Below are 26,656 nucleotides of genomic sequence, written 5' to 3'. Positions count from 1 at the left end.
ACTCATGGAGTAAAATATAGCACTTACCCTTCAGCAATAGGTCATACTGGGTCCTTGGTGTCTGCTTTATTTTGTCCAAAATTACATGTATCCGGACAGCTCAGTGTGACACTGTGATGCCCCTAGAACGCTCTTCCTACACTGTTTACAGATTACTATCTAGGCTTTGTCTGGCCGTCTTACAATTATCTATTTGCAGATCTAGTTCTTTCATCTATAGTTGCTCTTTAAAACAGAAAGACATTATATTTGTAGGTTTTCTTCTACTTTCCACCTCTCTCTCTTTCCCTTAGCACAGTTATTGGCACAGAGAAGTTCCCCCCAAAATGGGTTTGAATTAATAAATTAAATGAAACAATTTGTGCCACGTTGAGTTTCATACTGAAGGTTAATCTAAGTTGTATAAGGAAAAAAGTAGAGTATCCAAGTTAAGATCTTCCTGTAAACAAAATTAATGCATGAATGAGGCAATTCAGATCTATAACTTGGAAACCAGCTGGTACAGTTCATTTTGCTCTGTAGTTAGGAATACATAAACCTGTATAATGGATATGTCCATGTTGAAAATTTAACACCATCATTACTCATGCCTATAAGCCTCAGGAGTACAAGTACAATCATTAACAGCTGTTGATGCCATAGACATTCCTTTGATTGTTAATATGTTTAACAAATGAAGAATTCTTGACAATCAATAAGACAAAGAAGATGAAACTAATAAAAATGTCTAGACTACACACCCCCCAAGCTGTCAGTCTCACAACTAAAAAAAAAATATTGCAAATTAAAACAAATATTGAACTATAAAAACTATTTATTGCCAAGTAGAAAATTTTAAATTGTAAGTCCTCTCCTGATCTGCAGAAAAATGGACTTAATATCCTTTTTAAAAAACTTTGTAATTTTTGAAAAAGTGAGGTAAAATTGGCATCTAATATTATGTTGGTTTCAGATACATAATATATTGATTTAATACTTGTAAAAATTGGGAATTGATCACCACTATAAGTCTGGTTGCTATTCTTCACCCACATACTTATGAATTTTTTTCTTGTGATGAAAACTTTTAAGATCTCTCAAAAACTTTCAAATATGCGATATAGTATTATTAACCATAGTCATCATACTATACATTACATCCTCAAGACTTATTCATTTTGGAACTGGAAGTCTATATCTTTTGTACTTTTTGACTCCTTTTATCCATCTAGCCCACCCCTCACCCTCCACATGTAGCCATGTGGTCACCAATTTGTTCTGTGTACCTATGAATTTTTTTTTTTTAAGAGATTCCACATGTAAATAGGCTTCATGGCCTGCTAAGACTTAAATAGCTACAACATTTCTGGGAGGGGTAATTTAGCCACGTATATCAAGAACCTTAAATCTACAAATTCTCTGACCCAGCGTTCTCATTTCTAGGAATTTAAACAGAGGAAAAAATTAAGGATTATGAAAAATTGTACCTATAAGGATCTTCATTGCATAGTCACTACAACAGTGAAGCAATTAGTGATTAGTAAGGGATGAGTTAAATAAATATGGATGATCGTATAATGGAATCCTATACAAGCATAGGAGAAGGCAATGGCACCCAATTCCAGTACTCTTGCCTGGAAAATCCCATGGACGGAGGAGCCTGGTAGGCTGAAGTCCATGGGGTCGCTAGGAGTCAGACACGACTGAGCGACTTCACTTTCACTTTTCACTTTCATGCACTGGAGAAGGAAATGGCAACCCACTCCAGTGTTCTTGCCTGGAGAATCCCAGGGACAGGGGAGCCTGGAGGGCTGCCGTCTCTGCGGTCGCACAGAGTCGGACACGACTGAAGTGACTTAGCATAGCATAGCATACAAGCATAATGTGCTGTTGTAGAAAATTGTTCATGAACTAAGTAGTATAGCACAGTGGTGGAAAATAGGGGCTTGAGGTCAGAGAGATATTTGACCAACTTAAAGGTCTTATCACTGACTGTGCAATTTTGAGCAAATTTCTCAACCTTTCTGAATTTCAGTGTGCATGCGTGCATGCTAAGTCACTTCAGCCTGACTCCTTGGGACCCTATGGACTGCAGCCCACCAGGCTCCTCTGTCCATGGGATTTCCCAGGCAAGAATACTGGAGTAAGTTGCCATGCCCTTCTCCAGGGGATCTTCCCAACCCAGGGACTGAATACACGTCTCTTTCATCTCCTACACTAGCAGTTGAGTTCTTTACCACTAGTGCCATCTAGGAAGCCTAAGTTTCAGTGTGCTGCTCTGTAAAGTGAAGATCATTGTAAGACCTGGACCACAGGGCTTTGGGGAGTGTGAAATGAGTCAATGCTGTTGAAACCCAGTTTCAGTACACAGTCAGTGCTTCATAAACGCTGCTACCATCGTCACTGTCAGCATTATTGTTGATGCATAAAGTGAAAAGGACAGCTTTTGAAATGATATTTACAGCATAACTCAGTTTTGAAAGTAAAAAAATGACATTATCTACAGGAAAATGTCCTAAAGGATATATATCAAAACGATTCACTTTCATTTTCTCTGCATGGTAGGTTTAAGGAAAGATTTCTTTTCTTTCTTTGGCTTTTTATGTATGGCCTGTAACGCAGTAAGAAAAGTTAAATGGGTCCAAAGAATCATTAACATCACCCCCGCAGATAAATGAACATTTATCAATTCAGTAGTTCTTTGCCTGTGTTATCATTGTTTCTTCATTGTCAAGTCACCAGAATCTCTCATACTATTTTAAGGCCATATATCCAATGGTTGGTAGCACTCAGTTGGTTACCTTCAGGTCTCCCATGCTCCTCTGTTGTCCTTTTGCCATACCCTATCTAGTGTATATCTTAAATATTTGCTAAGCATCTGTTTTGTTCATAACACTCAATGTTGGCAGAAAGGTGAGATATAAAGCAGCCAGAGGATGGTTTCTTAGCTAGAGGAGTTTGTAGTGCCCCGGGGGGAAAGGGCACTCACCTTAGCAGTGCACGTTTCATCTTCATCATGTTGAGGTGCTTCATCTTGCTGAGAAGGTCCTTGTGTTGCAAATGAGTTTTGGTAGCTAGGGAAAACTTCTTTAAGGAGGTAGGGCTGAACTATTATTAGATAGACTTTAAAAGTAGCTATGTTTCCATAGCCCACAGGAATAGTAATCTCTGACTAGGATGGAGCCCTTCCAAAGCTTCTTCCGTCACATTACCTTTGAATGAGATTTCTTGTATGATTGCTTCTTTACCCACCGCTTTTTGGGGTCTTTGCTTTTTTATTCTATTTCAATCAATTTCTTTTGTACCCATAACCCTATGTGTTTGATTTATATTCACTTGGTAGATTTCCTTGAAAAAGTTTTCTCCCTCAATCGTAAGTATAATGTATGCTCAGTGCCAAAAATTTTGGAAAATTTAGAAAGATATAAAAAAGAAAGTAAAAATCATCCATAAGCTAGTCATGCAGAGCTAATCATTTATAACATTTGGTACTTGTGCTTCCAATGCATGTGTGGGTGATTTTTAATATCATTTTATAAGCTACATTTCTGCTTTATAATAATATATCTTTTCATGTCAATTAATATTTGTCTAGGGCTTCCCAGGTGGCATTAGTGGTAAAGAACCCACCTGTCATTGCAGGAGACATAAGAATCACGGGTTCAGTCCCTGGATTGGGAAGATTCCCTGGAGGAGGACATGGCAACTTACTCCAATATTCTTGCCTGGAGAATCCTTACTCTATGATGTCTTTTATAACTACTCCCTCCTAAAGATAAACGGCCTTTAACACTTAAATATGTTAATTTCTAATATTTTTCTTTGCCTATTTATATAAAATTTTGGTTTTAAAAATAAAACCATAGGGTATGTGCAACTTAGAACCCTACTTTTCACTTAGAGTTATTCTATGAATTTTTATCTGTCATTTAATATCTTAACATGTGATCTGTAAGAGTTGCATAATATTCCACTCTGAGTGTGTGCATATAATGTGATAGAATAAATATCTCTAATTTAGGATTGATACTTAAATCATAATCTATTCTAGGTTCAAAACTCCATGCAAGAAGATCTAGTTTTATTCTTTTTGAAGTGTGGTCATGTAGTTAATTGACAAAGATAAAATCCCTTGTTCTAGATGAGATAAACTCTAGTGGAAGGCTTCATGATATGCAAGGATCTAGGAAGCTGTGACTGGGTTATTTCAGAGACGAGAATATTGCTCACAGTGTGGTGATTGGTTGGGTGGGAGGGAAATTTTTACTCTGGGTGGACCAGTTGTAGCTGGATGATGCCCCAACCTAGGAAGGTCAGTCCTCTCTGAAGTGCCAGCCTCATTGCTTAAGAGGAAATGGCTAATGAAACCAAGCAAGAGGTTCCTATCATTCAGTGTTCCTTGCCTGTTAAGTACAAAAAGCAAAAATAAGCTAATAACTTGGTCTTGTTGTTATTGATTTCTTATCTAGGATGCTCTTAAAGATGCACTTTTCTTTAAACATGCAACAAAGGATTAGAAAGTTTTGATTTCCAGTGGGATAAATGTGATAAAATTAAATATATTCTAGCCTAATTATTTTTTATATTTGTAGATGCTCTGTAGATAACCTCCTAGCTCTCCACCTTGACTTAGAATGGAGGCTTCCCATAAGATCCATGTGGAGTTCTAGACTAGCACAGCTGGAGGAACATGGGAGCCAAGTGCTTCAGTACTCTCTTAGTATAGGTGAAAAAACGATGCCCAGAGAGATGTGACTTGCATCTAAATCCAGGTTCCTAACTCCTATTACATTAAGGCATTTTCCACCATCATGATTATCATGTAGTTTTCTTCCAATTTTTCAAGTTGCTCTATCATAGATTCAGTTGTTAGACTCCTTCTAGCCTTCCTTTTCCTCAAACATTTAAAACTGTGTTTTAAAACCTACTATATTTTATGTACTTTGCCAAATCTTTAGATCCATTAGCTCTTCTAATTTTTATATCATCCTACAAGTTAAATATTGGATCCATTTCACGTTTGAGAAAACTGAAGCTCAAGATTTTTAAATTGGTATCCAACCTTAGGCAGCTGGTAAGTTGTGGAGTCTGGATTGAAGCCCAGATCTGTCTGATTCCAAAGCTTTCTTTACTGTGCCAGCCTACTTCCTAATACAGGAATTGATTACATGAAATGAATCAATTTATGTCTTTCCTCTTCCTTATCTATTATCTTGTGGAAAGGCTGACTTAATTAATTCTCCAAACATTATTATGTCTTTGAGTTGTAGGTGAGTGATCTTGACACATCACCCACAAAGTTGTTTAAATCAAAAGTGAAGACACCTTTGAGGTTCCAATGGAAGAAATTAAATTGTGTGGCTTTAGCTGCTCCTACTGATTGGCTGAACTCCCAAACAGAATTGAAGCTTAATGGAAAACAAACAATAATCAAAATTTTGCAAAAATTGAGGAAAAGGCATGAAAGAAAAAGAAAGAAAAAAACAAAAAACATCTGGTCAACATAAGTAGTGTCATCTCTATTAAGAGAGAGAATGTATTTCAAGAAGCACCCATGTCAGAGGAGTCATGGAAGGATTAGCAGGCTTAAAAGGAAGTTAGGGCTCTATTTGGAGAAGGCAATGGCACCCTACTCCAGTACTCTTGCCTGGAAAATCCCATGTACAGAGGAGCCTGGTAGGCTGCTGTCTATGGAGTCTCATAGAGTCGGACACGACTGAGCGACTTCACTTTCACTTTTTACTTTTCATGCATTGGAGAAGGAAATGGCAACCCACTCCAGTGTTCTTGCCTGGAGAATCCCAGGAAGGGTGGAGCCTGGTGGGCTGCTGTCTATGGGGTTGCACAGAGTCGGACAAGACGGAAGCGCCTTAGCAGCAGCAGCAGGGCTCTATTTTGGGATATGGACTCCCTTGGCCGGGCATTTGCTCTTGACATTTTTTCAAAGAAAGATGGGCTACTTTATGATTATAATTCTTTTGGCATAACACAGGAGGAAAAGGGAAAATTGTTTTACTCTAGTTTGTTTCAGACCAGTTTTTGAAGCTGGCCTAGGTCAAGGTTAGGGTGCTGTGGAATGGCTCCCCTCCACAGCCTCTCAATGACCGCCCTCCCAGGTCACTCTTTGAAACAGGGTCACTGCCATCCCTTTTTTCTCCAACTCCATGTCAGTTGCTATGACCCTTTGCTGGGAAAACTAGAACTTCTGCCAAATTATTCTGTCCAGTCCCTCTGTAACTAAGGGCTTTGTTTTCAGAAGATCTGTTCACTGGAGGTGCATTGGACTTATCTCTCTAAGACAAATATTTCTCCTCCCTTGTTTCATTACATAATTTACATAAAGAGTTTTTAACTTTTCGGCCCGCATAGCAGTTTCATAACTTCTTGTGATAAAACTTGCCCAAGATACATTATCTTTCTCCATCTCTCTTCTTTGATTTTATTTCCTGAATGTGGCTTTGGCATATTAGTAGGCAGGTGAAAGTCATTGCCCCAAAATGCAACTATCCATGTACAGGGAAATATTTGGGTATGAATTTTAGTCTTTTGACTTTAATTTTTGGAAAATTTCTAAGGGCTGAATTTTGATGTATTTACTCTATGAAACAATTTAGTTTTTCCTTATACTGGAGAACAGGTAATTTGTGATGAAAATGTGAGTACAAAAAAATCTTTGTGTTTTCAAATTTTCTGACTAGTATCAATTTTTTTTCTTATTCATCTTTTTATAACATTTTCATTGTAGAAAATTAGAAAATATAATTAAGTAAAAAAGAAATAAAAAACACCTATATAATCCAAATTACCCAGAGAAAACTTTTGCTAACATTTTTGTGTGGATATTCTTGAATACATTTGTGTTAGTTATATATAACCATATTTTATTTTGATAAAAACTAAAGTCATGCTATGTCCTATTTTATAACTTTAAAAAATGTACTGCGTATCTTCTATTGTATTTGTACAGTGTTAATTATAACAGTTACAAAATATTTTATCTAAACTACAATTAGGTAGTTTAGTGATTAAAAATAAATTATAAATAAAATAGTTTCACTATTTTAAAAAGGGCATTAGCATAAAGAATGTACTTAGAGTCTCTACAGGAAGATGATGAGTTAAAAAGATAGCTAGCTATATCACTTATTTTAAATGATCTCTTTATTTCATATGTTAAAGTATACCAGTGCAGTTTCTAATGATGTACTGACTAATTCCACTTCCTTGGTCATGAGACCTAAGTCTATAGATAAGTAACATTATTCGAGAATCAAAGCAACCAGCTTAGAGAAGCTTCTTGGATGTGATGTTGCGCTACATAAGGTCACTCCTAGATTTGAGATTCTACTCTCAGTCACTCTCAACAGGAAAGCCCTCTCTATAGTATTTTCTAGCAAGTTTATCCACTGGCTGGGCATTGGTAGGAGAATCACTGAGTTTTACAGTCAGACATTAATGGTGTTTGGAATCTGGCATTACCTGTTAATATTTTCGGTGAGATGCAAGAGGAGAAGTAATGAATAACATAAACTCAGAATGTATTGCATATTATAGATTGGTCCCAGCTCATAAAGAAAGAAAAACGGAACTTCCCTCACAGATAACAGGGAATATATTTTGGTGATGTGTCAGACTTTTCAGTGATCTCTTTAAATACCATGCAGTGTCATGGCTGAAGTTCTTAGATGCAGAGATACTGCCTAATAGTAATACTCTGAACTAATCTATTTTGGCAACACTTATCTCAACAAAGAAGTTCAAAGAAGTGGTCAAATTTATCCATTGAGTTGAATTTTTCCATTACAAATAGGACATATATTAGCCACAGATGTTTTTTCACCGCTTTTACAGTCTGAAGGAATACTCTAGAGCAGGAACTGACATAAGGAAGTATGTGTACAAGTAACTTGGATAACATCAAATTCTGGCCCTGTGGGCTTTGGTTTCCATCTGGCCCCCAGGGTTGAGTTGGAACATGGCCTTTTGGGATAGCTTGGAACATCCCTCATCTAAATACATGGCCTCTCCTCACCATCACCCCACATCTTGCCAATGGTTTCAACTTTGTCAATACAGACTTAACCTTCCCTAAAACCTTTGGACAATGTTACTTTCCCTTTGGCATCTTTCAGAGACTGCCAACCACACTGCTTAAGTATTATTTTCTTGCCTCTTTCTATGCTAATATACTAATGGCTCTTCAGAAGATTGAAGATCAAGACACTCCATCATTTACAAAACACTTTCACAACTTTTTAAAAAATTTGATCTTTACAAAAAAATCTCAGATAGTAAGTCGGACAGGTCTCCTCGTGCACATTTTCACAGATAAAGAGGTTGTAATAAAGTATTACTACATATGTGTACACTTGTATATGAAGATGACGTTACTGACCACACTTAATCGTGGTTTCCCTGGTCCATACTCTATTCCTCTCTTGATCACTCTGAGTAAAGCCATGCATTTACAGAAAGGCTGGTCAAAACCAAACATTATCTCTAACCAGTAAGCCAGCCTGGAGATACACATTCACAGGACCAAGGAAATCTGATTATCAAGGTAGCATTTTCATGTTCTCAGTGCATTTACTACTTATTTTGGCTTATTGCTTTAATAGTAATAGTAGCAGGTCACACATAAATATACATTTATCCTCACTTTCTAATATAATGCACTTATATGTGAATATAATTCTATTTTTTTAGGCACATATTTTTTGCTTTTTTTTTCTTGCTGAAATACAGAAAAAAGAAAAGGGCTTTTTTGGATGGATGTTACTGTTCTTCATCTGCATCTAGTATCTAATTACCTTCAGCAAGATAATAGAATAAAATAGAATAGAATAAAACCTATATATACAATATGCTATAGTGAGTATATATGTATTATGTATACAGTGCGTATATAGAGAGTATGCATGTGTGCTTAGTCATGACCCCATGGACTGTAACCTGCCAGGCTCCTCTGTCCATGGGATTTCTCAGGTAAGAATACTTGAGTGGGTTGCTCCAGGGGGTTTCCTTCTCCAGGGGATCTTCCCAACCCAGGGACTGAACCTGTGTCTCCTGCATTGCAGATGGATTCTTTACTGCTGAACCATTGGGAAAGCCCATAGAGAGTATAGAGAGTATATATGTGTATATATATACACACTATATATACTATAATGCTAAAGAATGAACAGTTTTTATTCTTAGATTCTGAGCTGTCCACTTAAATCATTTATAGTGAATCTGAAAGTCACTCTTGAGACAGAACTGCTTTCATTGCTCCGTACTTGTTCCCTGGCCCTCATTATTTTCTTGAGAGCTACTCCTTTGTTCTAGTTTTCTTATCTTTTCTCTCTCCCTGGTGGAACTCTCTGGACCTATGTAGATCTTTTTGCACCTTGTAGAACAGACTGAATTTCAGGTGTTTACACTCTCACCTAGGAGGACTGAAAACAGGTCAAAGTCGCCTTAGAGTTTTTCTCTAACACTTTCTTACATCCCTTACTATTGTTTAATGAGGTGTCTTGTTTAACATTCAATGTTTTAGGAACTCAATGTATACTTCATTTTGAAAATGCAAATTGTTCTTCAGTCATGGTGACCCACAAGATGAGAAGGTAGCAGTCTTGTTTTTGTGACACTAGAGGCTCTCCTTTCTGGTTCTTTTTCTACCCCTTTCAAATGTCTGCTCCTGGAAGAATGTTGCCCTTTGGTTTTCAAATAGGCTCTCCTCTATTCCCTCCATCCAGCTCTTAGGAGAAGGTTTCATATTTGTCACTTACCCATGGGGTATTTTCAGGTGAAGTGAGTTTCTCCGTGTTCTGTGTTTCTCATGGTGCCAACATCTTCTGTGACACCCTCTGTGCCTGAGATCACTGTACCAAACACAGGTCCAGTGTTCTGTGGGCATCCAAGGGGACAGAGATGGGCGTATTTCCTTCACTCATGGAGCTCACGATCTGCTCATGGAGACCAGTTACAAGCAATGATTAAAGAACTGGTTGATAAAAAAAAGATCATGGTGCCTGGACAGCATAGGACAAATTGCATTTCTAAGTTGCTTTAAGGAACTGGTGAGTTTGGAGCTTGATTTAGAAGAAAGGGTTTCAAATCATCCCTTGTTAGGTCTGGTGCCGTCACATCTGAGGAGAGACTCTCTAGGATGAATCTCCTTTCCATTTTCTGCCATGCATACTCCATAGAGTATGGATATTTATTATGGATCCATTTGTTCAGTTGGTACATAATCAATGCTTTCCATGTGCTCTACTCAGTGCTACGGTAACTGTAGTGGAGGGAAAAAAAAACCCCAAAACACCCTGTCGTTATCATCAGGGATTTTTCATGCTAGTGAGGAAACTGAAAGTTAAGGCAAGTTAACAGGTACTGTTCTAAGGTATGATAAGTTCTGTTATATTGATTAACATGGTGATGTTTGCCAGAAATCACTCTGGATGCTCTCAATAAGCAATCTCCTTTTGCTTTCATTGTTTAATCATACATTGTAAATCTATGACTCCCGTATCTATGCCTAGTCATATCTCTCTTCCAAGTCCCAGGTCTATCTACACAACTGTCTACTAATCTGTCCTCTTTGTTAGCCATCAGGTACTTCTAATTCTTCTTGTCTGAAGATGAACTTATTATCTTTTTACCTCTATGGTAAATATGATTCTCCTTTTTATTCCAACCTCAGTGAAGGAAATCACAGCTCTACATTTTCCCAGGTCAGAGAGCTGCCTGATTACCTCTTGTTGCTTGATACTGACCAATCAGGCACCTAGTCCTACAGTTTTTAATTCCCTAGTAGGTACTGAATTTTCTACTTTGTTCTATTCCTTGCCACAGCCTTAATTCATCTCTTGGGGATCATAATAAAGGTCCACTAACTGATTTCTCTTCAGTATTGCTCTCTCAAGTGTATGCAGCTCACAAAGGGAAGACTCATCTTCCTAAAATACAAATCGGATCATGTCACTGGCCACTTACCCCATTGCCCTCTAAATAAAATCTGACTCCTGAGCATGGTAGGCACGACCCTCATAATCTGAACTCCTACAAACATGTAGAGGAATCACTTACCTACTCCCATGGGAGCGTCTGTTTCCTTATTTGTAGAATGAGGGTGTTGAGTTAGATGATATTTAAACTGTCTGGCAGTGATCTCAGATTCCATCACCCACCAGGGTGCCGGTAATATGGTATTTCTTGACCTATGTGATGGTTCTATGGGTGTGTTTATTTTGGAGATACTTCATTGACCTGCACACTTATGAGTTTTTGAGTGCATGTCCTACTTCAATAGAAATGTTTATAATAAAAATGCTGTTAAAATAACAAAGGCTGGGTAGTAGGGAGGCTGGGGGAGACTGTTGTCAGCACTTAGTTAAATGTCTCTACTTGAATTTCATGAAATCTGTTCGTGAGCAGCAGTCACAGTTGGCTTAGCAGGAAACCCAGGCTTTGGGGTGACTTCCTTAAACAGAGCTCCATCCAGGAATACCTGGTTGAGGAATGCAGGCTAGTGGCCCTCCCTGGACCAGGATTAGTGCTGGATAGGTAGTAATCCTTGGTAGACATAACCCACACACTCCCCTGAGATGTCCCAGTAACTGAGAAAGAGGCTAGCTCTAATTTCTAAGCATTGTCACCAGAATTCTAAGCATTCTCAATCAGCAGATTCAAAATCTGGGATCTTATTACTTTGGAGAGAAAAAAAGTAGAGCTGCTGCAGGCTGAATGATTCGGCCTTGGTTGATTCTTCTCACTTGGTCCTTTCTTTTTCACTTGTACAGAGAAAAAAAAAAAAAACTATTTGAGTGCTTTAGGACCCCCAAAGTACATTTTTAACCTGGTTAATTCCTGAAGCGCTTCTTTTTTCTTTCTTTTGAGGGAGTGGGGAGGCTGGTGATTTAGACTTTATTATTCTCCTCCTCAGCTTCCCAGGTGGCACTAGTGGTAAAGAACCTGCCTGCCAATACTGGAGACATGAGACCTGGGTTCAGTCCCTGGTTTGGGAGGATCTCCTGGAAGAGAAGGCATGGCAACCCACTCTGTTTTCTTGCCTGGAGAATCCATGGACGGAAGAGTCTGGCAGGCTACAGTCCATGGAGTCTCAGGAGTTGGACACAACTGAAGTGGCCTAGCATTCATGCACCCATTCTCCTCCTCAGGAGGACAAGGCCACCACTTTTCTGTCCCCTCTCTGCCCCAGGCTCCTCACGGTCATGCCGAAGGCAAATCAGACACTTCTGCTTCTACCTGAGATAAGCCACTGTCCTTGATGCTGGCTTATTGCTTGGCTTTCTTCTACTTTTTCAGACATATAAATCCAGTCAGGTTTCCTGGAATCACAAATCCTTGTACAGGTTTATAGTAATAGCTACCTCCAGAATTCATCTTGGTGGGGGAATTCCATTTATTTGGGGATGTTGAAGGAGAAAACCTGAGAGACCTCGGTATGTGAATAAAATAGATAAGTATGTTTCAATGAAAAATGCATATTTATAAATGACATAATTGTAGGCATTCATGTTTTTTTTTTTTTTGCTTATGATAATGATACATTTATTGAAAGTTTTACATTTTCATATTCTGTTTTTAAACTGAAGTATTTTTGGTGCTACAATTGTAGCTCCAGGTGTACAGCACAATGGTTCAGTTATACATACGTGTATGTGTGTGTATATATACATATATATATTTATATATATATATGTATATATATATTTTTTCAGATTCTTTTCTCTTATAGGTTATTAAAAAATATTGAGTATAGTTCTCTGTGCTATATAGTATATCCTTATTGGTTACCTATGTCACATGTGAGGTTGTATCAACGTCGCTGATCCAGTCCCTGGTGGCTCAGATGGTAAAGAATCTGCCTGCAATGCAGGAGCCCTGGATTCGATCCTTAGGTTAGGAAGATCCCCTGGAGGAGGGCATGGCAACCCACTCTAATATTATTCCCTGGAGGAGCCTGGCAGGCAACAGTCCATGGGGTCACAAAGAGTCAGACAAGACTGAGAGATTAAGCACACAGCACGCAATATCCCACTGTGTATATGTGTATTGCATCTTCTTTATCCTTTCATCTGTCAGTGGACATTTAGGCTTCTTCCATGGCTTGGCTCTTGTGAAAAGTGCTGTAATGAACATTGGGGTGCATGCGTTTTTTTTGAATTAGAGTTTTCTCAGGATATAGGCCAAGAAGTGGGATTGCAGGATTATATGGTAACAAAATACACAAATATTTCAAATATAAACACACACACAAAGCAAAAATTGTTATCCCGATAAGAGAGAAGAAACAGATGAATGGACAAAGTTGGACTATACACAGTGTGACTCACCACTCCATGAGGGCTCTAAATCTTAAGGAAGTTGTTAATCTTGTGAAGTTCTTGAGGCCAGTGGAATCTTACAATATTGAGCCCAGACTGAATCTGGGGTGACGGTGGGGGACCTATTCTAGCATGGATAGAGGCGTGATGGCAGAGAGAAGGGAATACAGAGGATATGTGAGGAGGATTTCAGACTTCCACACTGTCAGAGAGCCCCGTCGTTTTAACCAAGTATTAGCCAGCTCTTCCCTGGTGGCTCAGAGGTTAAAGCATCTGCCTGGAACGCGGGAGACCCGGGTTCGATCCCTGGGTTGGGAAGATCCCCTGGAGAAGGAAATGGCAACCCACTCCAGTACTCTTGCCTGAAGAATCCCATGGAGGGAGGAGCCTGGTAGGCTACAGTCCATGGGGTTGCAAAGAGTCGGATACGACTGAGCGACTTCACTTCACTTCAGCCAGCTCTTCCAGGGTAAGGGCTGTAGGCAGGCAGTTGACATCTGAGTTTCACACACCATATAACCCTCTGTCCTTCAAACACATCCTCCTTTTCACATCTCATACCTTTGTACCTTTGCCAGGAATGTCCTTACCCACCTTCTAAGATGCAGATAGCCCGGAGGCACCTTTCTCCATAGCTCTAACTTTCCACCCTCTCCAGCCTCTTTCTCCGTTCACCCCTGTTACTTCCATTTTCTGTTTCCATTGTGTTTGCACACATTCTCCTATTCTGGCTCTATCATGTCTGCAGTTTTCCACTTCTCTTTCCATCACCTCCACTAGGTTCTGAGCTGTGGAATGTATTTCGATGTGTGTCTGATTGTAAGTGGATGTGTACAGAGCCGTTTCCATTCAGGCCTCACAAAGAACTTCATTACTCAGTCCATAAGCATTTACTGAGCACTCATGGATGACGAGGCTTCCCTTGTGGCTCAGATGGTAAAGCGTCTGGCTGCAATGCAGAAGACCTGGGTTCAATCCCTGGGTCTGGAAGATCCCCTGGAGAAGGAAAAGGCAACCCACTCCAGTGTTTTTGCCTGGAGAATCCCATGGATGGAAGAGCGTGGTGGCCTACAGTACATGGGGTCACAAAGAGTCAGACACGACTGAGTGACTTCACTTTCACTTTCATGGATGATGTATGAGGCAATGTACCAATAACAATGGATCAGACATAAGACTTGCCCTCAGATCTCAGACCTGATAGAGAAACAAGCAGGGCATCCATTCCTCCATCTGAGAACTCGTTCATCCCATGCCAAGTGCTGTCTCCAAAGAGGAGGGTAGCACAGTCTCTGCTCCGGACTTGTTCAAGCCCAGGAGTGAAGACAGGAGAGTAAACGGTGATTACAGAGCAGCATGACAAACACTGCAGAAGTTAAGAATGCCAGCATCATTGTAACCTGGACTGGGTGAATGGTGGAGTGTTGATGGAAGTGAGCAAAGTTAATTTCAAGGAATCTAATGTTTCCAAGTTCTCTAATCAGTATCCTTATCCTAATCAATTTTTCCATATATTATTTTCGAGGAAATATCTTTAAAAATTAATATTTTGGGTGAGAAGCTCTGAAAACCTCTAAAATTTGTTCCTTCTAAAATGCAAGAATAAAAATAAAATAAAATAAAATGCAAGAATAAGTTTTGAGGCTATCTCTGGCCCTGGCACAGGTTGAGTGTCCAATGTTCCACTGTGGGTATCACTAGTATCTCCTGTCACTGTGCATACCCGCTTGCATTAGAGGAAGTCAGAGGCCAAACACCCCAGATTCTCCACAATGGGTGCCCAAATTCATGACTGCCTTCCCAATCCTCCTTCTTTGAACTCACAGTTGAATCACAGGGAACTTATGTGCTCAGCTAAAGAGGGGGGAGGGGAAACCATATAGAACATTTGTAGGCTTAGATCTGGAATCTTCTGGGCACTGGAGAAAAATTAAATCTTGTAGAGTGAATGCACTGGAAGGAATAATTTAGTTCAACAACTTTCAGACTTCAATATATTTTCCCCTGAAATGAAAGCTTCAGAAGAAGTCCAGAAACAGATAAATGAAATTTGTTTTGATTGAAATCAGTTAGTCATTTTCAAGAGTACACATTTGCCAACCATAAAGTCTGGCTCCCCATTTTGTAGATGAAGAAACTGCCATGCAGAGAAGGGGAAGAAATTGCCCAGGGCCTTGTGGCTCAGCTGGTAAAGAATCCACCTGCAATGCCGGAGACCTGGATTCGATCTCTGGGTTGGGAAGATCCCCTGGAGAAGGGATAGGCTACCCACTACAGTATTCTGGCTGGAGAATTCCATGGACTGTGTAGTCCATGGGCTTGCGAAGAGTCGGATGCAACTGAGTGACTTTCACTATCACTAACCAGTGAGGGAGAGGGGACCCATGTTTCTTTATCCTGGTCCTGTATTCTCCCCTCCCCACTCCACTGAGTGAAAGCTCCGGTAACAGACCAGAAAGCCCTGCCTGGCAGAGGAGGAGCTGGGAGGCAAGAGACTCTCCATCAAGTCCACTTTCCCCCAGGACACAGAGCAGCCCCACTGGCATGTTATCACTAATGTACAAACTGTGAAATTGTGAAGAATTCTGACAGTTTTCTTATCTCAACTGGCACAGGAGAGGGTTTGTTGGAGAGTTTTGAAGTTGCAGTGTATCCACTGCACATCCCTTGGCTGTTCACAGAGACTCAGGAAAGGCTGCACACATAAATTCACATAAATTACCTTTACGAAATGTCAGAATTAAAAGCAGATTTTTATTTTGGGGCTGTGCCTTGAGAATGTTAACCCCTTCTTGTGGATAGAAATGTCACCATCAGTAAAACACAGTTGATATGTTTGAATGCAACCCAAGCCACAGGAACTCAAGTGTGGACTTCCTCCCCAGCCTAGCACCACCTCACGTGCATGTGGGAAGCAGCTCTTATTAACAAACCATAGACTTTTCTAAGCTCCTGGTTAGTTCACAAGTACTCCTCGAGATACTATATTTTTAATCTTGTTGTGGCCATAACTTCATTCTTTATTGTCTTTAATTTTCAAAAAATTAACTAAACTGAGGGTTCAGGAGACACAAAATCCACCGGGGCCTCAGTTTCCTTATTTACAAAATGTGGAGGTTAGAATAGATTGGTGCTCTCTAACAAGGCGATCTATCTTTCCAAGGGTCCAGAGAGATGGTCTTGGGAACACTCAAGTAGCTATTAATATTTCAAAAACTTTGTGGAAATCACAATACAATTGTATTGCCTTAGGGATGCATAAGATTAAAAAGTAAATTTAAAAAAATAAATAAATCCCATGGACAGTTACTAGAGATCTTAGGAGACAGTAAAGGAAGCAAGGGAGAGGCTGGTTGTACAGGTTCTTGAGAGTGGCAGAGAGAGCAGGAAGCCAGGAAGGCATTCTGAAAACTAGATGGACAAAGAGCAAAAGTCATGCTGAGGAAATGGAGGGTACATGACCTTAGGAAGTGGTTCACCATGAAACACTCCTGAGTTTTACCAGTATCTATATAATGTCAGTCCTGCTGTCTTGATCAGAAATATGAAATATGATGCTTTTTGGACTTCCCAGGCACCAGTGGTTAAGAATCTACCTGCCAATGCAGGGGACATGGGTTTGATCCCTTGTCCGGGAAGATTCCATATGCCATGGGGCAACGAAGCCCATGAGCCACAACTGTTGAGCCCGTATGCCCTAGACCCCAGGCTTTGTAACAAAAGAAACCACAGCAATAAGACACCCACACCCTGCAACTAGAGAGTAACCCCCATGCAGAGCAAACAGAGAAAGCCTGAGTATGGCAACAAAGACCCAGAGCAGTCAAATAAATAAATAAAATTTTTAAAAAAATGATGCTTTTTGTTACGTACAAACTGTTCTTTATTAAACTCTTGTGAGAGGGGAAAAAATCCCGACACTCCCCCCTTCTTCACCCCTGGCTGGCTTTGTGGCCACTCAGTGTAAGCAGTGACTCCTTTCAAGCTGATCATAAGTTCTTAGGATGGTTATTCATCTACTTCTCTGCAAAACATATATTTATTAGAGGGTGATTAATTCTGGATCTCCCTTTGATTTTAAGAAAGCAAAAATAATTACTTTAAGATTGTACAGTTTGTCTATAGGACAGAAATATTTCAGTGGATAGTGGAACAGAATCTTCTAGAATCAGTATTACAGAGCCAGGTTCATTTTGTATGACACGAAGCAAGTAAAAATGCTGATGCTCTGAGGTTTGCAGCAAAGAGAGGGTTTATTCACAAGGCAGCCAAGCCAGACTCAGTTCTTCCTCCCCAAGTCAGGGACTCTGAGTATTTATGTGATGAAGAATAAAGAAGTGGGGCAGTTGGAGATGTGGGGAGTATGAGGAGTGTGGGGAAAGTTGACTGGAAAAGGTGCAGCAATTGGCATTCTGTGCACATGCAGCTGGGCTACTGGCTCAGGGTAAAGAATCTGCCTGCAATGCAGAAAGTACGGCAGGCTCAGGCTCAATCCCTCAGCTGGGAAGATCCCCTGGAGAAGGGAATGGCCATCCATTCCAATGTTCTGGGCTGGAGAATCCCATGGACAGAGGAGCCTGGCGGGCTACAGTCCATGGGGTTGCAGAGAGTCAGACACAGCTGAGTGACTGATCACACAGACACACACACAACCAGACTACAGGCCTCTGCATGCTCACAGTGGAGGCACTTAGCCCAAATCTGAGGGTGGAGTCTTGGCCATCTGGCATCAAAGGGCCCCCAAGTGGATGGACACTTGCACATGCTCAGTTGGAGGGTCAGTGGTCCTAGCCGGTCCCATCCAGTTCAACTTGAACTGGACAAAACTGACTCTAAGTTCCTGGAAAACATCTCAGCAAACCACTTTTTACATAGGCTACATGCTGTTCAGAGGCCATGCAAATCTTAAACAACCTTGATTAGTGGAGCCAGGGCAAATGGATTTGCCACTGATTACCCACAGTTTCATAAGGAAATTGGAAAGTGCTAGAATGTGGGGATGTTTCTAGCTTCGACAGTCCAGTATGGAGCCCCAGAATGAACTATTAAGCAGAAAATCTGAGTAGTAGGATATAGAGTCAAGTCAGGTCCACATTATGACTTCCGTGAGCCTAAAACTTTTGCCTTCTTGAATGTCTGTACCATAATAATATCACTATTAAAACATGTTTCTATAACTGTACATAGTTCAGCATCTTATGACTTAGATAATCTAGTTTGTTTTTTAGGCAAAATGCAATAGATTTGGGGTGGCCTACAAATTTCACTTTTTCCTCTGATACGAGAAAAAATGAAAACAATTTTTTGACCATGAAATTTAATTTTTCTCTTCTGATTTTTGTTGTTGTTCAGTTGCTCAGTCATGTCTGACTTTTTGTGACCCAGTGGACTGCAGTACGCCAGGCTTCCCTGTCCTTCACCATCTCCCGGAGTTTGCTCAAACTCATGTCCATTGAGTTGGTGATGCCATGCAACCATCTCTTCCTCTGTTGTCCCCTTCTCCTCCTGCCCCCAATCTTTCCCAGCATCAGGGTCTCTTCCAATGAGTTGGCTCTTCACATCAGGTGGCCAAAGTATTGGGGTACTTCAGCTTTAGCATCAGTTTTTCCAATGAATATTCAGGGTTGGTTTCCTTTAGGATTGACTGGTTTGATCTCCTTGCTGTCCAAGGGACTCTTTAGAGTCTTCCTCAACACCACAGTTCGAAAGCATTAATTCTTCAGCTCTCAGCCTTCTTTATGGTCCAACGTTCACAAATGTAAATGACTATTGGAAAAATGTACTCTTGCCTGGAAAATCCCCTGGACGGAGGAGCCTGGTAGGCTACAGTCCATGGGGTCACAAAGAGTCGGACACGACTGAGTGTCATCACTCACTCACTCACTCACTTATTGGAAAAATGTTAAGTTTGACCATTCGTACCTCTGTCGGCAAAGTGATGTCTCTGCTTATGATTTTAAAATACATTAAAACATTTCCTGAGCCCCTACAAGTTTTGTGGACCCAGGCACAGTGCCCCTATGCCTATGGATAGGTTAGTCTGATGCCAGGCAAAGGAGGAAGCTTCACCTGCAGGGCTAGTTGTGGGCTGCTGATGGGGAAAAGCTGGGAGAAGCCTAATTTGTGGGAGTTGTTTCTCCCATCCCAGAGCAAAACAAGCCTGACTGGCTGTAGACAGTTGGCAAAAGCATTTCAGTTTATCAGTTTGTAAGTATGATAACTGCTTCTCTTTTAAATGTTACAATGGGTAGCAACGAATTAGAGTCCTGGAGTCTGATTTCATGTTTTGAATCTGTTTAGCTGTATGACCCTGGGCAAGTCTTTTACATCAGTGTTCCAAACCTTGCAAAATGAAGGAACTGGACTAGGCAACAATTCTCTAGCTATCACTTATGCTGTATATGCTTCTGAAATATTCTTAGAAAAAGTCTCAGATACGATAGCAGGTACTAAAGGAGGCAGGCATACATAGACCAGGATCCAGAAATAAGTTATTTACTGCAATATGATATTAAATTTAGCTCTGAAATTTCTGGCAGCTGAGAAATAATATAAAATTCTTGTTGTCTGACCAAAGGGAGGGTGGCACTTCTTTTATGTATTTATTTGGCATTGCTGGAGGAAGTCCTCCAGAGGGCATGGTGACTAGTTGACCAGTAAGTGAACTGAGCAATGGACCCCCCACCATATCTTTGCAATGTACCATGTACCTTTCACCCACCATCCCCAAAGTGGGAGCCCTTGTTCAGAGGTAGCCTTGAGAGAGCAATGTGGTGTTGAGTCCATCTGGACTGAAGATGTGGCTGGACCAGTTAAGGCCTCTCTATAAGCTTTTAAGTTTCTGGCAGGTGGGTGTGGAGATTCACTCACCTTGTGGCCACCCAAGACAGGACTTGTTGGTAAGTTCTCTTGCTTATGAATTCTGCCACCGATCAATTTGGAGTGGTCTGCTTCTTTCTTTGGTCTCTTCTTGCCCTTTCTGTACAGGAGCCAGTTTCAGATTTCACCCGGGAAGCTCCTGACTTTGTGAACCAACAGATTTATTCATATATTTTATTACAAAAGGAGTGCTAACATGATTTAACTTTTTTTTAAGCAAAAATTCACTTATGATCCCTCTACCTCGATAAATAGAAATATTTTCCCTCTAGTCTTTACCAACATAAAAATAATTCAATCATTACCACAGAAAATCTCTTTGCTTTTCTTGCCCCAAGAAGATACATCCTTTACTCCGCCCTGCTGTAGTGCTTGTACAATTTTAAGGGCTGTTATTTTAAGGGTCTGCTCAGTGTCATTTAGGTAGCTAGGAAATTCCTTGACCATTGGGTGTTTAGTGGGTTTCCAATTTTCCATTACTGCCTAGAACATGCAATTAGTATTATAGGGCTTTATTTACTTCTTTCTTTCTTTTTTTTTTAGGGTTCAGTTCAGTTCAGTTCAGTCGCTCAGTCGTGTCTGACTCTTTGTGACCCCATGAACCGAAGCACGCCAGGCCTCCCTGTCTATCACCAACTCCCGGAGTCCACCCAAACCCATGTCCATTGAGTCGATGATGCCTCATTATATTGTAGCCATGAGTTCCAGGAAACAAACTCACTCAGAAGGACAATGCAGATAGTGGAGTGCAGTTTATTATACCGGCGGGCCCAAGGCAGAGTCTTCTCATAGCCTAGGACCCCGACCAGTTTTTGTGAAAAACTTTTATACTCTAAGTGTACGTGCTCAAACCCACCTCCCCAAATTCTCTGAAACTAGTCTGAACAAAGGAAAAGAAAGATACAATCAACGTTAATCCGTGATTCATATTCCTTAAGCTTAGGTAGTTAACAGCCGACATTTATCAATAGGCCTGTGGTCATACCCCAATAAGCATAATAGAATTTATGATTCTATTTGGTTACACAGATAATTAGGGTATTTGTTTAGGTGAAGGAGAGTCTAGGTACGAGCCTTGGGGCTCTTCCAAGGAGGCGGGGAGTCTGGTTTTCCATTGGTATGTCGTTTCCATAGGTACTGGGCATATAGCTCAAAGTCCACAGGTGGCCCAAGGTGGAGTCCTGCTTTCAGAATGGAGCCTGTTCTGTCTGTTTCCTCCTTCGATATGAATTCCCTAAAATGAGAAAATCAGGTCAAAAAATATGGATGAAATTATTTTCTAAACCTTGACCCTTTGCTTCCCTTAGAAATTATTCTGCCTTGACTCTTGGGTACCACAAGCTAAGATCAATTTACTAGGCAATCTTAGGGAACAATGATCATATTCAACTCTAAATGGCTCTGGATGGGTCTGCTGTGAGGCAGACTAATTTATCCAGACACAAAGCTTTTAGTATTTCAATGTATATAGTATGGTTAAGCAGAGATAGGATGGAATGTTTTATTGAATTGGAAATAAACAGTGTCTGGGCAGGTGGCATGGAGGGGGCTGCTTCAATGCGTGGCACTTCTCTTATATCCTGGAAGGTGTTAAAGGGAGGTAAGTTCATTGTCCTTGTGAAGATGTCCCCAGAAACAGAGCTGGAATCCTTCTGGACTGAGTCTCTGTGCTGTTTCTCCACTATTCACGGCTGTCAGAATTTAACTGGAGTGGAGGAGAGTTTCCTTCTTTCCTGGATCTCAAAAGCTCAGTCTCTAAGTGCTTCAACTTCTCATCCCCAAGTGTTTCCAGAGAAGACAGCCTGAGGGAGAGGAAGTGGTGCTAATTAAATCCTCCCTCTGTTTTCCAGGCACTGGAGCTTTTCACAGATGTCTGTTGTTAGGCTCCAGTTCACACAGTGCAGCAAATACAGAAGCAGGCTTTCCTTTCCCAAAGGCACAAATCTTCCTTCACAGGTTACAGGGAACTCTAGAAACACAGTTCCTTCCAAAAGCCTCTGTAAGAGGTGGCAGACCTGCAAAAATAGAGCATGCAACTAACAGGGAGGCTGCATGCCTCTGTGTGCTCTCTCTCTCATGCGCACACACACACCCCCACTAAAATTCTCCTGCTTCTCCATGCATGCCCTTGTATTTCTCACAGGCCAATAACTTGAAAAACTTATCTGAAAACTCAGTGAAGCCCTTCCTGCTGTAAGACAGCGTGCATCATGGCAGGCTTGTCGACCTCGAGTGTGGTTGGGAGTCCTGAGTGGGAGTCCAGGTGCTTTCTCTCCTCTCCAAGTGTGCCCTGGGATGCATGTGTGCATGCGTGTGTGCTTCTAAGGCGCTTCTGTCATGTCTGACTCTCTGCAACCCTATGGCTTCTATGGACCGCCAGGCTTCTCTGTCCATGGGATTCTCCAGGCAAGAATACTGGAGTGAGTTGCCATTTCCTTCTCCAGGGGATCTTCCCGACCCAGGGATCAAATCCTTGTCTCTTGTGTCTCCTGCATAGGCAGGCAGGTTCTTTACCTCTAGTACCATCTGTGCTGTGGACAGGGCGGGGGTTGGGGGGGTGGCATCCCACCAACTCTGGGATCCTCAGAGAGATGGAAACAAATCCATCATTCTAGGGCTGCTGGGAGAATCAGAGGAAATAACCTGTAATGTGATCAGCAGAGGGCTTTTTGCTTGTGAGTCTCTGACCAGCCACGTGTTCCCTCCACTCAAGCCCCTCAGGGTGACTGTGTATGTCCACATTTGCCTGAGACAATGCTGGTTTATGCCTATCATCCTAGCATAAGTGTTAATAGCACTTTCTTCATGCTCAGAAGTATCCAGGGTTAGGCAATAAACTATATGCTAGTACTGTTTTACCACCCTTGACTACTCTAATTATTCCCAGTTTCAATCATGTAAATTTGCTGTGGGTAGGCACCACTTCTCACTTTCTGTTGCTTCACAAAGAGGAAGGAAATGGAGTTTGTGGGAAGGAGCCCTACGACTAAGGTGGCATTCCCAGTCCCATGGTGACACTGGGCAGGAGAACTTCCTACGTCGTAGCATTGGGCGTGTGTGCACAGCAGCTGTAACCGTGTGGCCGCAGCTTGCGAAGGGCCACTTGGTTGAGGACACCTTTTGCTAGGCTAGCGTGTAGCTTCTATTTTGTTTTGCTTTGTGATACTTCTTTTAATTTACAAAATATTAGTGAATCTACTGTGTTTCTATTTAAGTCAGAGGAAGTCATTGTAAGCATCCAGAACCTTATGAAAACAGAAAATAAAAATCACCTGTAACTGTATCATCCTGAGACAATCATTGCCTTTTTAAAATTGAGGTCTACTTGATATACAATACTATATACATTTCAGGTGTACAACGTAGTGATTCACAATTTTTAAAGGTTACCCCAGTTATAGTTATAAAATACCAGCTATATTTCCTGTGCTGTACAATATGTCCTCATAGCTTCTATATTTTACACATAGTAGTTGAAAGTGAAAGTCGCTCAGTGTTGTCCAATTCTTTGCGACCCCTTGGACTATACAGTCCATGGAATTCTCCAGGCCAGAATACTAGATTGGGCAGCCTTTCCCTTCTCCAGGAGATCTTCCCAACTCAGGGATTGAACCCAGGTCTCCTGCACTGCAGGTGGATTCTTTACCAGCTGAGCCACAAGGGAAGCCCAAGAATACTGAAGTGTGGTAGCCTCTCCCTTCTCCAGCAGATCTTCTCACATCAGGTATTGAACTGGTGTCTCCTGCATTGCAGGTAGATTCTTTACCAACTGAACTACCAGAGAAGCCCACACATATAGTTGATACCTCCTAATTCCTTACCCCTATCAGGTCCTCTCTCCTTTCCCTCTCCCCATTGGTAACCACTAGATTTTCAGAGATGATCATTGTTAATATTTTATTTTACTTCTTTTCAGATTTTGTTTCTAACCTCTGTCCTACCATACATGTATATACGCATGCAAGTTCAGGTATTATGTCTTCTTCCCTTCCTTCCTGCCTCCCTCATTCCCTCCCACCCTCCCTTCCTTTCTTCTTTCTGAATTATTGTAACAAATTTGAATAACATTTTCATAATATTTTATGACTTATTTTTCCATTAGCATTACATTTTGGACATCATTCTGTAGCAATATATTCTCACATTTCTGATGACCAAATTGTATTTGTGCACTATGACTCTTGTCTTAGTCAATTATCTGCTGATGGATACTTAGTTTCACTATATATATTTTTAGTATTAATCACAATGTTGTGTGAGTGTCTAATGTTGCTATTACATACAATGTCGTGCTGTTAGACATGAAGTTATTTATTTATTTTTTTTTGCTATTAGACACAATGTTGTAATGCATGGCCTTCTATATTTACATCTTTTGGCATTTGTCTAAATTATTTCTTTAGGATACATTTTTATTTTTTAATTTATTTTTTTACTTAAAAATTTTCTTTTTGGAGTATAGTTGATGTACAATGTTATATATAGCAGGTGTACGATGTAGTGATTCACAATTTTTAAAGATTATATTTCATTTATAGCTATTATAAAATATTGGTCATATTCCCTGTGTTGTACAATATGTTCTTGAGGATACATTTTTAGAATTGCAATTTTTCAGTTTCAAGAAAGCACTCAGTTCTAAGTGCTTCTGTGCCCTATTAGTAAGAAGTACATTAAAAAGTGCATTATCATTGCTTTTAACTCCTAAATAAGCTCACAGGCCAGTAGACTTTCAAGAAAAAACACTACAAAAACTTGAAGAGAAATTTTCAAGTGATAATAATTTCATATTGTTCTTTCCTTGTTTACCTTCCTGTTTCATGGAATTAAAGATGGGGAAAATGGAACTACTTGTAGCCTCTTTTTTTTCTGTCCAGAGAGTCTCTGCTGCTGTCCCCTGGTAAATGTCCCCTGATGATCATATTGTCTGTGTTACTGAACTCCATCCGTCAGTGCATCTGTTCAGTTAACGTAAGGTGGGTTTGTCAGTTTCGGGAGCTTTGGTTGTTCATCATGGGCTTTTTTCCATAGTTAAGACACAGGTGATATTTTTTTTTCCCCTGAGAATTTTGTTTCTTTGTTTTAGGCTAAAGAAATGTCAAGAATTGGGAGCTCTGAGGGATTCCAGCCTGTGTCTCTGAAGCGAGAGGAAGATGACCAACCTTCTGAGACGGATCAGCTGTCCATGGAGGAGAGGGAGCCAGAAACAGAGGTCCCAGTGCCAAAGCAGATTTCAAGGCTGCCAAGTGTGGTTGAATCAGCTCTCTACCCGAATCCCTATCACAAGCCTTATCTTTCACGGAAGTACTTCGTTACTCGGGTAAAATCATAAAAGCATTAGTGTTCTTAAATACTGCATAAGACTTCTCTTTAACATCTTAATATTCTTCCATATACCACATTTTATCAACAGTTTTCACATTTGTTATCTCATGTAATAACTACAATAACTGTGAAGAAGGCATCCTTATCTTAATGTTACAGGTGAAGGATCTGAATTTCAGAGAAGTTATGGGTCTATTTTGACCATCAGAGAAGCAGGTCCTCCAGTTTCCATGGGTCTTTGGCTCCTCAGTTTTGTATTCCTGCTAAACCTGACCTCAATAAGTTAATGCTCCATGAAGAGAAAACCAGACTTGCTAGAAGAATATAAAGCTGGGAGCCCAGAGGGAGTTATTTGCTCTATGTTAGGAAAAGACATGAGTGATGGAATAGAAAGCATTGCTGAGAATACCTGAACCTCAAGGGTATACAGGGCATGCTGGTAGTCGAGTGTAGGGCAGGCACTTCATTCCAAATATAGAGTTGCAGTCTGGAACTCAGCTTCTTCCCTGTGCATCAAAGCTGGGGAGTAAATAGATGGGTGCATAATGAGGGTGGTGTTTATATATCCAAATGTTAAAAATATTTCCGACTTCTCACGTTTGGATCAAGTAGAAACATCCTTGGTTTCTAGTACCTTCCTCTGTCTTGAATTCTCCTTCCTGTTTATAGATCTGCTTTCAGATCAGATCAGATCAGTCACTCAGTTGTGTCTGACTCTTTGTGACCCCATGAATCGCAGCACGCCAGGCCTCCCTGTCCCTCACCAACTCCCGGAGTTCACTCAGACTCACGTCCATCATATCAGTGATGCCATCTAGCCATCTCATCCTCTGTCGTCCCCTTCTCCTCCTGCCCCCAATCCCTCCCAGCATCAGAGTCTTTTCCAATGAGTCAACTCTTCGCATGAGGTGGCCAAAGTACTGGAGTTTCAGCTTTAGCATCATTCCTTTTACCAATCCTTTAACTTTCTTGTCAACACACTAGCAGTGAGCTCATAGGCTATAAACAATTAGAGGCTAAACTGCGGATTGTACACTGTGGCAGCAGAGACCACCTGAATTTTCACATGTACCTGGAGCATCTCTTTACTGACATTTTTTTTTCAACTCAACCTCCTAAATAAGTGGTGGCTAAGAGTT

The 26,656-nt window shown here is 40.6% G+C and overlaps 1 protein-coding gene and 1 non-coding gene across 3 annotated transcripts in view; both read left to right on the top strand.

Annotated features, from left to right (window-relative positions):
- Positions 1–26,656, top strand: part of TPRG1 (tumor protein p63 regulated 1) — a 201,750-nt gene that overhangs the window by 51,894 nt on the left and 123,200 nt on the right. For both annotated transcript variants that reach the window (NM_001193079.1, XM_059886607.1), the window contains exon 2: positions 25,279–25,512. In NM_001193079.1, the coding sequence (NP_001180008.1) occupies positions 25,288–25,512 (225 nt within the window). In that variant the 5' untranslated portion in view covers positions 25,279–25,287. The remainder of the gene's footprint in view (positions 1–25,278; positions 25,513–26,656) is intronic.
- On the top strand, positions 13,560–13,631 carry TRNAS-GGA (transfer RNA serine (anticodon GGA)). Its single transcript has one exon. It is a non-coding gene; the product is annotated as a tRNA-Ser (tRNA).

The sequence above is a fragment of the Bos taurus genome, chromosome 1, assembly GCF_002263795.3.
Source record: "Bos taurus isolate L1 Dominette 01449 registration number 42190680 breed Hereford chromosome 1, ARS-UCD2.0, whole genome shotgun sequence".
NCBI classification, from domain to species: domain Eukaryota; kingdom Metazoa; phylum Chordata; class Mammalia; order Artiodactyla; family Bovidae; genus Bos; species Bos taurus.
Note: the sequence above shows the minus strand (reverse complement) of the source record. Positions and strands in the feature narration are given on the sequence as shown.